At 41.0% G+C, this 12,454-nt stretch overlaps 1 protein-coding gene across 2 annotated transcripts in view; it reads right to left on the reverse strand.

The window, feature by feature from the left end:
* LOC130183686 (tenascin) overlaps positions 1-12,454 on the reverse strand; it is a 57,816-nt gene that overhangs the window by 3,331 nt on the left and 42,031 nt on the right. Inside the window, exons 7-16 of one of the 2 annotated variants that reach the window (XM_056399321.1) lie at positions 11,959-12,112; positions 10,562-10,831; positions 5,683-8,889; positions 3,142-3,264; positions 2,504-2,647; positions 1,598-1,717; positions 1,166-1,315; positions 898-1,040; positions 280-409; positions 14-165 (exon numbers count right to left, since the gene is read on the reverse strand). In XM_056399321.1, the coding sequence (XP_056255296.1) occupies positions 14-165; positions 280-409; positions 898-1,040; positions 1,166-1,315; positions 1,598-1,717; positions 2,504-2,647; positions 3,142-3,264; positions 5,683-8,889; positions 10,562-10,831; positions 11,959-12,112 (4,593 nt within the window). The remainder of the gene's footprint in view (positions 1-13; positions 166-279; positions 410-897; positions 1,041-1,165; positions 1,316-1,597; positions 1,718-2,503; positions 2,648-3,141; positions 3,265-5,682; positions 8,890-10,561; positions 10,832-11,958; positions 12,113-12,454) is intronic. The other variant, XM_056399322.1, reaches the window with a different exon arrangement.

Raw genomic sequence — 12,454 nt, forward strand, 5'->3', positions numbered from 1 at the left:
GATGTCACCGTACCGTCCAGCCTCCTCCGTCTGTCTCCATGTCACAGTAAACCATCATCGGTGTCCCCTGTCTCCCATGAGGGAAAATCTCGGCCTCGCCTGACGTCCTGATGCCGTTCAGCAGCTCCTGAGAGCAGTCGCTGGGGAAGGGGAACCTAAGGGGGTCTGAGGAAGAGGGGGGAGGAGGGAGGAAGAGGAACATTAGAGGTGGGGCAGCAGTTTAACCCTTTATTAACCAACAACTACGAGAGTAATGTAATATGCAAGACGCTGTTGTACCGGTGGTGAACTCTGTGGAAATGGTGGAGTACTCCCCTCCTCCCTCCTCCTGTAACTGCACCGTGTACTTAGATCCAGGGTGAAGTCCGGTCAGGTTGTACTCCGTCACCGAGGCGTCCACTATCACTTCCTGTTCAGGAAAAACCCAGAGTTTGGTGGTGAAGAGTCGTATACTGAGTAAAGTTTAAATCATTTGATCAACAGAAATGATCATTTTGATGATTACTTAATTGTTTAACTAACCTCTAAATAATTTATCAGCTTTATTTCATGAGTCTATAAATGATTCTTCCAATGAATTTGTTTCAATTCATTTAGAAATGTATCTGTGGGTGTACAGCAGGTCGGCTGAACATGCAAAATGAATACGGAGTTAAAATGCACTGAGGATTCTTAAAGTCAAATCAAATTAAAAAGTTCTTCTGTAGATAATTACAGATGTTTAAAATAAAGCATAATAAATTTAGTAAGAAAAAGTACCAAAACGTTGCAGGTTACAGCTTCTCAAACAATTATAAATTAAATAATGAGTTGTTATTTCTAAAAGATTGTTTTGTGTGTTGAACGTCAAGTTGCAAAAGTTTTTTTTTTTTCCAACCGAAACAATTAAAATCGTACCTTAATTTCGTGACCTTCAGTCTCATAGGTCAGCCTGTAGCTACCAGCAGGCTTTGAGGGTAGTTTCCATGACAACAGGGCGGTGCGAGGGGTCACATTGTTGGCCTGGAGATCTCGAGGCCCGTCCCCGTCCTTCCCAGAGCCTGGAGAGTCATTTGAGTTTCACTATTCACCTCAGGCTTTAACGAAGGTGTAGGTGTGGTTGTAGTGATGTAGTGAAATTTGTGTATGTGTGTGTGTGTGTGCGTGTACGTGTGCGTGTGCTGACCACTGGTGGTAGTAAAGCTGGTGGTGGCTGCTGCGCTCTCCTGGCTGCCCAGCTGGCTGGTGATGGTGACGGTGTAGGTGGTGGATTCATCCAGGCCGCTCAGCTGATGCTCCGCTGCGTTTCCAGACACCGTGATCCTGATCTCTGAACCTGGACAGACACAATCAGCTGCTCAGGTGGCGTTTTTCGAATCAGGGCAGGAAACTGATTTAACGATGCCAACGTTTAAACGTCATTCAACCGAAAAATGCAACTTAACTATTTCTTCATTAGAAAATGACATAAGCCCCCTTTATCTCCTTTTACACCGGAAAGTCTATGAACAGTTGAAGTGCAGCTGGAACACATGAGTAGGTCAGAAGAAAGAAACATGATGGCAAACACAAAAATGTTACGTTTAAACACAACGAGCATAAACGCACCACCACGTACCTGTACCCGAGCCATAAACGATGGCGTACTTATCGATGGCAGCCAACGCTGGACGCCACAATAACAAGGCCTTGGTGTCAGTGATGTTTATGGCCCGGAGGTCTGTAGGCGAGTCAGGGACTGAGAGAGGATTAAAGATAGTGACATATATATTTATTTCAATTTATTTGCATCATAGAAACACAGCACACATGAAGAACCCATAAAGAAAGCACAGAGGATTTCACACTGAGATACTTGTTGTGTCAACAGTTACACTATGGGCGCCGGGAATAATCTGAATGACTAAAGGCAGAGCAACAACACAAATCCAAGATGAGCCTCCTCTGAGGAAACCTAAAAATAACACACATATCCTTTCCAGATCCAGCACCTGTTACAGATATTATACAAGATGGGACTTCTAAATCTTTACACAGCAGGTTTAGACTTTAGCTTTTCTGTCTTGAATTTAGTTTTATATAAAAAATAAAAACAGAAAATGGCTAAGTTGTTAAAAATTAGCTGCCAAATTCTTGTTTTAGAGAATCAGCAAAACTGCTTCTTTTACTCCAGAAAAAAAATGATATGAACATTGTGAGTGCAAAAGAAGACCAATATTTTTTACAGTAATCCGTAATTATAATTATAAATATTATTTCCATTCATTATTATGAAAACCTAAAATTATTTTGTATATTTGAATTTATTATAGTCCCAAGGTCAAGAAACAACTTTCAATGTGAACTGAGGAGCCAAGATGGAGAAAGAAAACCGGAACATCTGCAATGTCACTGGGTCCAGACAGTCATGCAAAGTCTAAAGTCATCGACTTGCCACAGTTTGTCATTTCCTCAGTTTGTGTGTCATTCACGGTGAATCCAAGTCACACTTAAAGTGAGGTGAGAAACCTGCTGCATTACTCACGTGTCATGGCAGTGTCTTTGATCGGATCGCTCTCGTCCAGTCCGAGGATGGAGATGACGCTGACCTCGTAAGTAGAACCAGGAGAGAGCTGCGACAGGCTGACGGTGGACTCCTCTGAGTCCAGGGACACCGACACCGGCTCTCCTACACACAGAAGATCAAGTATTATTATTAGCATGGTTGTCTGTGGTAAATTTCTTCTATATGGCGACAGGCGAGTTATCTTCCCAGAGACAGACTGGTGAGTTTTTGTTAACCCCAAGAAAATGTTTTAGTCTTTTAACATACAGTATATACTGTATCTACTAGAATTGTATTAGCATGTGCGGAAACTACGGCATGACTACAAAAATAAGGCCCATGTTATCATGAATTTCCCCTAGGGGATAAATAAAGTATCTATCTATCTATCTATCTATCTATCTATCTATCTATCTATCTATCTATCTATCTATCTATCTATCAAACTTGGTGCTATTTTGATGCTTTATTACAAATAATGACTCTGAAAGGGCCCAGTACAACTGACTATAAGGACACTTTAAAAAATAATTATTGCTTACTTTAGAAAACCCAGGAAGCAGCTGTTGAATAGAATTATGAAAAAAAAGAAATAAAACATGACTTCAGGTTCTTACCTTCCTCAGTGTGGGTGTAGGTGACTTTGAAACCACTGATGGGACTCTTTGGTTTTGTCCAGGACACCGTCAGAGAGTTTTCTGTCATCTCACTGAAGATTATGTTGGTTGGAGGCTCTGGGCCTGGTTGGTATGAAGAATACAATGAGAGATGAATGAAAGTAAGGTAGAAAGAGAAGGAAGTGAACTAGAGGAGGAAGGAGAAGAAAAGGGGAAACGTAAAGAAGAAATAGAAGCAACTGAGGAAATAGGAAAAAGAAAAAAATGTAATGAAGGAATGCAAAATTTAAAAATAAGAATAACTTTGGGTTTCATGAAAATATTTAAGTAGAGAGAAAAGATAAAAATGGCGGCTAGAAGAAAGAAAACAGTTGTACATTATTATTTATTCATCCACACATTTGATATTAGTGCTTCAATGAGTTTATGTGTATATATGTACAGTGCAAACATATATACAGTATACAAATCATATACAGACACATAGTGTAACAATTAAATGCAGATGATGGATCCTGGACAGCAGCAAAAGAGACAATGGTGACATTTAATAGTTAGCTGGTCACTCAACCCTGAAAATAAAAGCATGGCAGGAATAAATGACGTCGAACCAAAGAAGAAAAGGAGACAATTTCACAAGATAATTAAGGAGGAATGAAAACAAATACAGTCAGATATTAATTCAACACAGTCAAAAGAGCTGAAAGTGAAGATTCACATTTAAAGCGTTAGGAAAATTATTTTGAGGACAGCTTTTCAACCTGACCAGAGAGGGAATGATTTTCCATTTAAAAACTAATTACACTCTTAAAAAAAAGCCAAAACTCTCAGAAGGGCTGGGTATCACTGAACAAACTAAATGACAACATATGCATTTTTTGATGATTGTGCAACACTTGCAAATTTGTATTACAAAGAATTAAAATCTTCTTTGTAATAAAATTTGCAGTGTTAAATATGTTCCATACTGTCAACCTGTACAGTACTGAGACATATTGTTTCTTGACACCCAGATCAATTTAACTGTAAAATATCAACATTTAATTCTGAATCTACTATTTGATTCATTTTTTTTTATTACAATTTGTAGACTTTGCAATTGGATGTAAAAGGTGAAGTTGACAGACCAAATGTACAGAGACCAGCTGTGGTCTTACCCTGGTTTGGGTGAGTGGTGAAGGGGTGTCAGTGAAGCTGGTTGTTAGCTTACCCTGAATGAGAGAAGACCAGAGCAGCAGTGAATGAATGGTGTTGTTATGTTGTTACTGATTTTTTTTTTTTAAACTCTCATTTGATGTCAACTCAGTTGGCCGTACAGTAATACTGCACAGACTTCAAAACTGGGTTTGGCTCTCAGCATGGTGCTTAACTGGTTCAAATCCTATCTGCAGAAAAGGAACAATTTTGTCTCAGCAGGTAATTAAGCATCTGAGTAGACCAACATGATGTGTGAAATTCCCCACAGTGGAGTCTTTGGACCTCTTCTATTAACATTTAACGTACATGCTTCCGTAACCAGCTATCATAATTATGCAGATGACACCCAAATTTACCTTGCTCTGTCACAGGTGACTACAGTCCCATAGATTTGCTCCTCAAGGGACATTAATTGTATGCAAATGATCTTTCTCCAGCTGAGGGCAGACAAAACTGAGATAATTGCCTTTGGTGCAAAAGACGCAAGGCTGAGAGTTAGCACTCACCTCAACTCTCTGTCTCTGAAAAATCAAATATCTTCTCAGTATTTGGATAGAAACTTGAATTTCTTTGAAGCAGTAAAATACTACCCAAGACACCAATAAGTATAGAACTTGAGAATCAATCAGCACAGAATATCCAGCTGATCCACAGCTCCAGTTAGCCAACATGCTAAAGGAAACTGACGCTAATGCTAACATGCACCTAGAAGCCAATACAAACTTGAGAGAGTTTACAATATGACGAACTGTGCCAATGTATATCCGTTGACATCAAACAATTGAGTATGTTTTTATGTGTTTATAATGTTGTATGACTGCTAATTCATGAATACAAGTATTTCACATATTCATGAAAGCTGAGGAGTGAGTGCACAAACAGCCTGAACACAAAACACAAATTCTTAATGGGTTTTTTCAACATCAAAATCTGCTGAAAACAAACAACAAATTAGATTATATGTCACTGAATCAATGAGAAAAACATGGTTGATGTGTCTGAAACTGTAAATACAAGCTTACAGTTTTCAAGAGCAGCACAGCACTTGAGCTCTTGAAATGAAAATGGAGTAGGCATTTAGTGGGTAAGCAAATTTTTCCAGTCATACTCAAGGTAAGTGATGATTAGTTAACAATTGATTATGTGTTTTAATCAGTTCAACATAAAGTGCAATTAAGATGTGACATACACGTGAACAGCTTTATAACTCTGAACAGACTGAGATTGATTACGGTAGCTCAAGAGGAAAGAAAATTGTTTGAAGAGGCTTTACAACATTGACAGTAATGTTGTAGCATTGTACAGTAGTAATTTATGTTGTTCTACTGTCACAATGACTTGTACCTGTACTGATGACAAGCTTGTGCAGTCTGGACAGAAGGCCAGGACCCTTTCCAAGCAAGGTCACGGTGTACTCGGTCTGAGGAGGCAGATCCTCAAAGTAGAGGGAGCGAGCTGAACCAGGAAGAACTTCTTTGAAAGTTTTATCACTTTCTAATGAAGGTGTAACTGTTGTGCTGCTTTGTATCCCTGGAATATGTGTTTCGACACTTTCTGGTACTCTGTTTTCATCTTCAGTGCTCCTTCCAGATTCTGGTTCTTTGGTTGGTAGATGCTTTCCTTCCTCTTTATTGACGTCCTCTTGTTGTCTGTCCTGATCTTTCTTCCTTTCCTCATTTTTTGGTTTTTCAACTTTTCTAACTTGCTTCCTAGTCACAACAAAGTTTTTGTACTTTCCTTCCGGAGAGTCCCATACGAGTGTAAATCCATCTGAGGAGCGGTTCGTCACTCCTACGTAGTCCAGGGGTTCCCTTGTGACTCCAGTAGAAGAAATATCTGATTCCATCAGAGGTTTGGAATCAGCACTGCTTTTCCGTTCAAACACCTTTTTGGCAGTATTATTTTTTTTTGGATCTTCTCCCTTTTGGCTTCCACTGATGTATTGTCTCATCTGCGTGCGTTGTTGTCCTGTCATAATTCTTGTTGGTGGTTGTCTCCTTGGAAGTGTGACTGGTCTTGAGGCTCTTGAATCAGAGTTAGTTTTTTTGTAAGCAGGTTTACCTCGAACGGTAGGGGCATTATTTTTACCAGCATCGACTCTCTGTTTCTGGATGTCAGAGTCTAAATTAGAATCCGGTGTGCTAGTTTCTCCTTCCCCAGATTTAGTAGTTTGGATTGGAACACTGTCCTCCTTTTCTGATTTGATCTCTGGTCTGACGGTATCATGGTCATCTATCTTGGCACTTGGAATTATATCTGCAGTTCCATGTTCTACTGCATGTGTAATTTGGACTTCTTGGGTAGGCCTGGGGACATCCTGTTTTCCTGAATGGTTATCCTGGATTTCAGGGGTACTATCATTTTGCAGTTGGCTCACTTGACTTCCAAGAGAGCCTCCATGCAACTTTCTTACTGGGAAAGGTTTGCGCATGACACCTCTGTTTGGATGTTGAGGTGGTCTTAGGTTTGGACGTGTTCTGTTTTGAAAAGGTCCACCATACAGTTGGGCACGACGGAAGTAACCAACTTTGGTGGGTGGGCGATGGGAGGAAGGCATTTCACTACCTCTAAGAGTCTGATTTAACTCATTGGACACACTTGTTGTGGAGATTTTAGTCCCAGATCTATCTTCATTCTCCTCTCCTACTGGCTCTGTACCTGCAGCTGGGTAGGATTCTTTGGAAACAGGAGAGGAAGTGGCTGGCAATTCAGTGGGAGATATCTTTTGTCTTTGTATCTCTGTTTTGGGATTTAAAGTTTGAGTGGGGTGAGTCAAGAGCCTTGAACGAATTCGATTCTCAAGAGATCCCATGTTTGGAAAGGGTCGACGCACAAATCCATCCTTTGGAAGAGGGCGGCGAACTGGGATTCGTCCTCTTTCTGTCAGCATCTTTTTCTGGTTTTGTTCAACTCCAGAGAATGCAGGTGTAGCTGCCCCATATTTGTCCCCACCTGCATCCCTGACTGGAGTATTTACCTCAACTGAAGATGATTCCTCTGAAACAGATGAAGACGAAGATTCATTTGTGGATGTATGTCTGGACTCTGACGCTTCTCTAGGGATAATGTTCAAAGGAAGAGGGGAACGGTGAGGAACTCTGGAATTTAGACGGGTTTTGTTGTGAAACAAACCTAAATTTGGGCGTGGACGACGTATGAAGCCCCGTTTTGGAGGTGTGTGGCGATAAAGAGGCACGCCACCTTCTCCTGAGGGTGGCTGTGGTCTTCCTTCTGATGATGCAGACTCAGTGCTGCTTTTGCTGTTAACAGCATCTAGTTCACTGCTTCCAACTAAATCTGATTTATCAGAGCTGGAAGAAGAAGATGACGGATGCGACAGTGATAGTGATGTTAGTGACGATGATGGCAATTTTGATGATGACGAAGGTGAAAGTGATGGTGATGATGAAATTAAATATGTTAAAGATGATGATGGTGCTGCTGTTGATGAGGATGAAACTTGTGAAGCTGATGCTAAAGACAATGGGGATGAAGATGATGGCAGGGATGATGATGGTGTAGGTGATAAGTGTGAGGTTGATGAGGATGATGATGAGGACGAAAATGATGACAGTGGCTGCAGTCCTGTGAAAACTGGTTTGGACAGGTGAACAGAAAATGTTGTGATATTCATAGTGTCAAAAGTGTCTGTCAGGAGTTTATGTAGAGGATCTTGTGAATAGTCAACGTCTGTATCTGCAGCCAAGGGTTTCAGATCAGAAAGGGTCGTACCATCTGTTTCAAAGGGACGTTTATCTGAACCCAATGTGTTTCCTACCAACACTGTCCCATCCCCTCTACACCCGCTGCCTCTGTCCTTAAGGGGTAATCTGATGTGCGTCACTTTAATTTTGTTCAGACATTTCTTCTCCTGGCTCTGAAAAGTCCCAGTTGGCTCTGAAGACACTGGATCAGTGTCCTTTCCTTGGCTTGCCATGCCAACATCTGGTTGCTCTTTTGGTTCCTCTGAGCTACTTTGTCTGTTTGTTTCTGAATCAGTTCCAGACATTATAGCTGGATTTTTGTCATCCCTCCTCTCAGTGCTTGATGCTTCAGTGCTAGGTTCTTTTACAGTCAAAGTTATTGTCCTGTTTCCTATTTTGGGGGCACCTGTTTTAGGTTTTTTGAGCACTATTGGTGCTTTCTTCTTCTGCCCCACTAGGGGCTTTTTCAAAGGGCCATAGCCAACCTTTCTTTCTCCGGGCACAACTCTGGTTGTGTTGAAACGGAGAGGCCCTTGGAATTTTGGCTTCCCAGGCAACGTGAGTCTTTGAGTGAGTTTGGGCTTGGTGCCATTTATCGCCATAATCCTGCTGACCAGAGGTTTAGTTCTTGCAATCACGGAAGCTGAGGAGTCTTTGTTAGGTCCATTGATACGTCCAACTTTTACAGAGTCAGTCTCTCTCTCCTCCTCCTTCCTCCCCTGTTGGTCATAGACTTGCACTTCAGGTAATGGGTTAAATCCTTGGTCCACGTTGCCAACATCTTGTCCCGGTGCTAGTGTGACCTGCCTGGTCAAAGATGCCGTGGTAACCCTTGGTAATGATTTCCCTGAAGATGTGAAGGGAGTGAGCATTTGGATTCAATGTTAAGGTCACTGATGTTATTAATAATACAGAAGACATTATGTCCAACAAAGGAAGGAAAAGCAGTTTTAATATTCATTGGCCCCATTTACACTTGTCATTTTAAGTGTCTCATATTCAGATAAAATCCTGGTAATCCCTTGTTTACGCTGAGCCACATATCTGCATCTCTGTTGGCCAGATTATGAATCTGATCAATTCCTGGCTATGTATGAATCAGGGTCAGGGCCATCCTTCGGGTGGGCCGACCCACCTTCTTCTAGGAAGCTGACCTGAAGCTGTTTGGTAACTGCCAAAAACACCAGAAGAACCTCTGACCACAGACAGTTTATTTACTGTTACGTCGTAACACGCAATGCTTTCTGACGTAGTTACAGCAGAAACACACATCTTTGTTAACATCTGACTAGAACGCATCTCAGATTTCAATCTGTCTCGAATGCTTCATGGATGTATTTACACTTTTTTGAGAGCTGAGACACATGACCCGACTCAGTGTAAACAGGGTCATTATGATACTTTTCAGGAACCCTGATTTACAGCAGTTTGTCAGTGATTGTGCAAGGGAAAACAAACAACTTAGGACTGTGGTCTCCGTGTAGAACCTGAAAGAAGAAAATTGAAATATAATTAAAAATTCTGAGGTTCGACAGAGGAATTCAACACGCTTTGGTGTCTGTGTCACTGTTGAGAAAGGAAATTTAACGAGTTAGGAAAACGGAACAGTTTACAGAATATTTCTTGCTTCATTAACTTTCACAGTAATGTTTCTCCATACTGCAATGAGTTTTATATGATGTGTTCCATTTAATACTGAGGTGTCTGGACAAATAAAGTTTCTCAGTTAGCAAGACTTTTCTCACCTGAATAAAGTCTGGATAAGACAAATTTAACTTGTTCACACTTAACAGAAGAAAGGTCGAAGAGTCCTTGCAGCTTGTTCAGGAGATTTATTTCCTTTTCTTCCTTTGTGATAAAAGTTTTCAATCCCTGTCTGTTTTTCATACTGTCTCTTTTACCTATTTCTAACTTTTGCTTTAGCAGTATTGTCAAAAATTGGGTAAGTATAAGATTTTCAGACAAGATGAGGAGTGAGTTAAACCTTTTTATAAAATTCTGACGAAACTTGTTCAGAGTCTTCTGGGTCATCTTCAAAAGGAATTGCCCTCAAGCTTAAAACATGAAGGGTAAAGCTTATTATTATTATTCTTATTATTCTATACCTTTCTTATTTCCCACAAATCACATGAAAAGACAAAAAAAACCCAAAAACAAAACAGGAATGTGTTGGTTTGTGGCTCTCAGCTCCAAGCACTTTGGACATGTAAATCTCTAAAACACTTCATAATTCCCTGAAACACCTGCTCACTGTAATAGTGATTGGGGACTATTTTAAGCAGCGGATTAATCCACATTTGGTGCTCCAGTTAGTATGACCTTCCATAGATGCGCACTTAAGAAAGGTAGATTTGTTTTCTACTCCAGCATACTGGATACAAGCTGCTGTATGTGTTGGAGCATATTTCAACAAAAAAATGTTAGAAAAACGTACTGATACTAAAACCTGTTGTCACATCTGCTGATCTAAAAGTGAATTTCATTCATCTGCAGAGAAACTTATTCTCAGTCCTACTCACCAGGAACCGCTTGGGTGGTTGTTGGTTCGCTCTGACTCGTGCCCTTCTCCGCCACAAGGATGATGTCATACAATTGCCCCGCCTCCAGCTGCTGAATGTGGGCGGAGTCTTGGTTAGCTGGGACGGTGATTTCTTCACTGCTCCCTGCTCCATCGCTGGGCGTGATGGTCAAACGGTACCTGTCAATCTCACCCTGCGACTTCTCCCATTGGATCACCGCAGACGTCGAGGTCGTCTTGACGACTCGGAGGTTGGTGGGACCGGAGATGACTGATAATGGAGAAGCAGAGGAGGAAAAATGGCAAAAGGCACAACTTACAGTTTTTACAGTCTGTCTTTTATCAGGTGACATGTAGCTTTAGGAGCATGACGATTGTGAGAAAAATTTTGTGGTAAGTTTGCATCTATTTGTGTCACTTTTTCGACTTGTTTTTTTGTTGTTTGTGATCATTTTGTGTCTCTTTGTAATCATTATGTATCTCTGAGGTTGTCTCTGTCTCTTTTTGGTCATTTTTTTTCTCTGGAGTCCCTTTGTTTCTCTTTGTGACCATTTTGTGTCTCTGGTTGTTTTGCACCTTTTATGGTTGTTTTTCTTTTATGGTCATGTTTTTTTTCTCTTTCTAGTTCTTTTGTTTCTTTTTATGGTCTTTTGCATTGATATAATTTATTTAGCATATCTTTGTGGGAATTTTATGTATTTCAACTGATCTCAATAACCCTCAAACAATAAATATTAACAGATACTTCACACAGAGTTTGGCCCATTGATCACAGGCCCAGGAGCCCAAGGGGTCAGGGGGCTGACTTCATCCATGTTTAGCAGTGATTCCATGGGGGAAAATAGGTACACAAACACTCTTTCAACCTTAAATTTACCCTGCAGACTTGGCAGTTATGATCCTGCAGCCTCAGTCTTTCTGCTCACTGTTGGCCGCTGGGCAGAGTCCCTGCAGCCATCACAGATTACATCTTTCACAGGAAGGGCAACGAGAGGGAAATGTTTAAACTATCTCTGCCAGTTTGGCCATTTGAGCTGCTCACATCTGCCAACACATTGGTCAGAAAATCCCTTTTCTAACCAGCACACTTGAAACTGCACTTTTACATTTGTAATCATGACCTGTCAACTGCGGTATATTCATGATTTCCCTGTCTGCCATATTTGATGAATGTGGCTTCTTCAATGCAGGTATGCAGCAGATGTATTGCACTGGTCAATCAATAGCCTTCATTTCCATTACATTTAATGTTTTCAACTTTCCTCCAGAAATGTTGTTTTTCTTGTGAATGTAAAACACTTTTTACTCTTAAAGTCTTTGTTCAAATTGCCTGAGAGGACAAATACAGAATCATGGGTGTTGTCGTCAATAAAAGACAAAAAAAGTAAAAAATCTCACGGGTCATGAATTCGGCGGAGCTCGCGGCTCCTCTCCTGCCATCGATTTCTCCAGTGATGGTGACGCTGTACTCCTGACCGGCTGCCAGTCCCGTCTGAGTGAAGGTGGTCAGGCCACCCTCCACCTGGGCGGTTATCTGCTGGTCACTCTCCTTCTACGGGATGAAGACAGAAAACAAAGAACAGTCAGTAAGTACGCAGTGGACATGGAACAAAGTCCAGCAGCTTGTAAACTGTGTGAGGAGCAGATGAATCTGTTACACCTGTTGACTACCAAGACGACTTCACCAAGTATTTTCCTAACATAAACAGCTGTGGCCGTGCAACACAGTTTACACAGAGGCCATGACATCTAATACTTCTGTCTTTAAAATAACATGACAAAAAAGAGCACTTTCTCTCACTTCCAGGATTGAGCCAATCAGAAGAGAGGCTCTTCTTCTGATCCACCTCATGTCGTCAAGTAGAGGGAGTGTTTTCCCCCCACACTGACAGCT

The sequence above is a fragment of the Seriola aureovittata genome, chromosome 16, assembly GCF_021018895.1.
Source record: "Seriola aureovittata isolate HTS-2021-v1 ecotype China chromosome 16, ASM2101889v1, whole genome shotgun sequence".
Lineage (NCBI taxonomy): Eukaryota > Metazoa > Chordata > Actinopteri > Carangiformes > Carangidae > Seriola > Seriola aureovittata.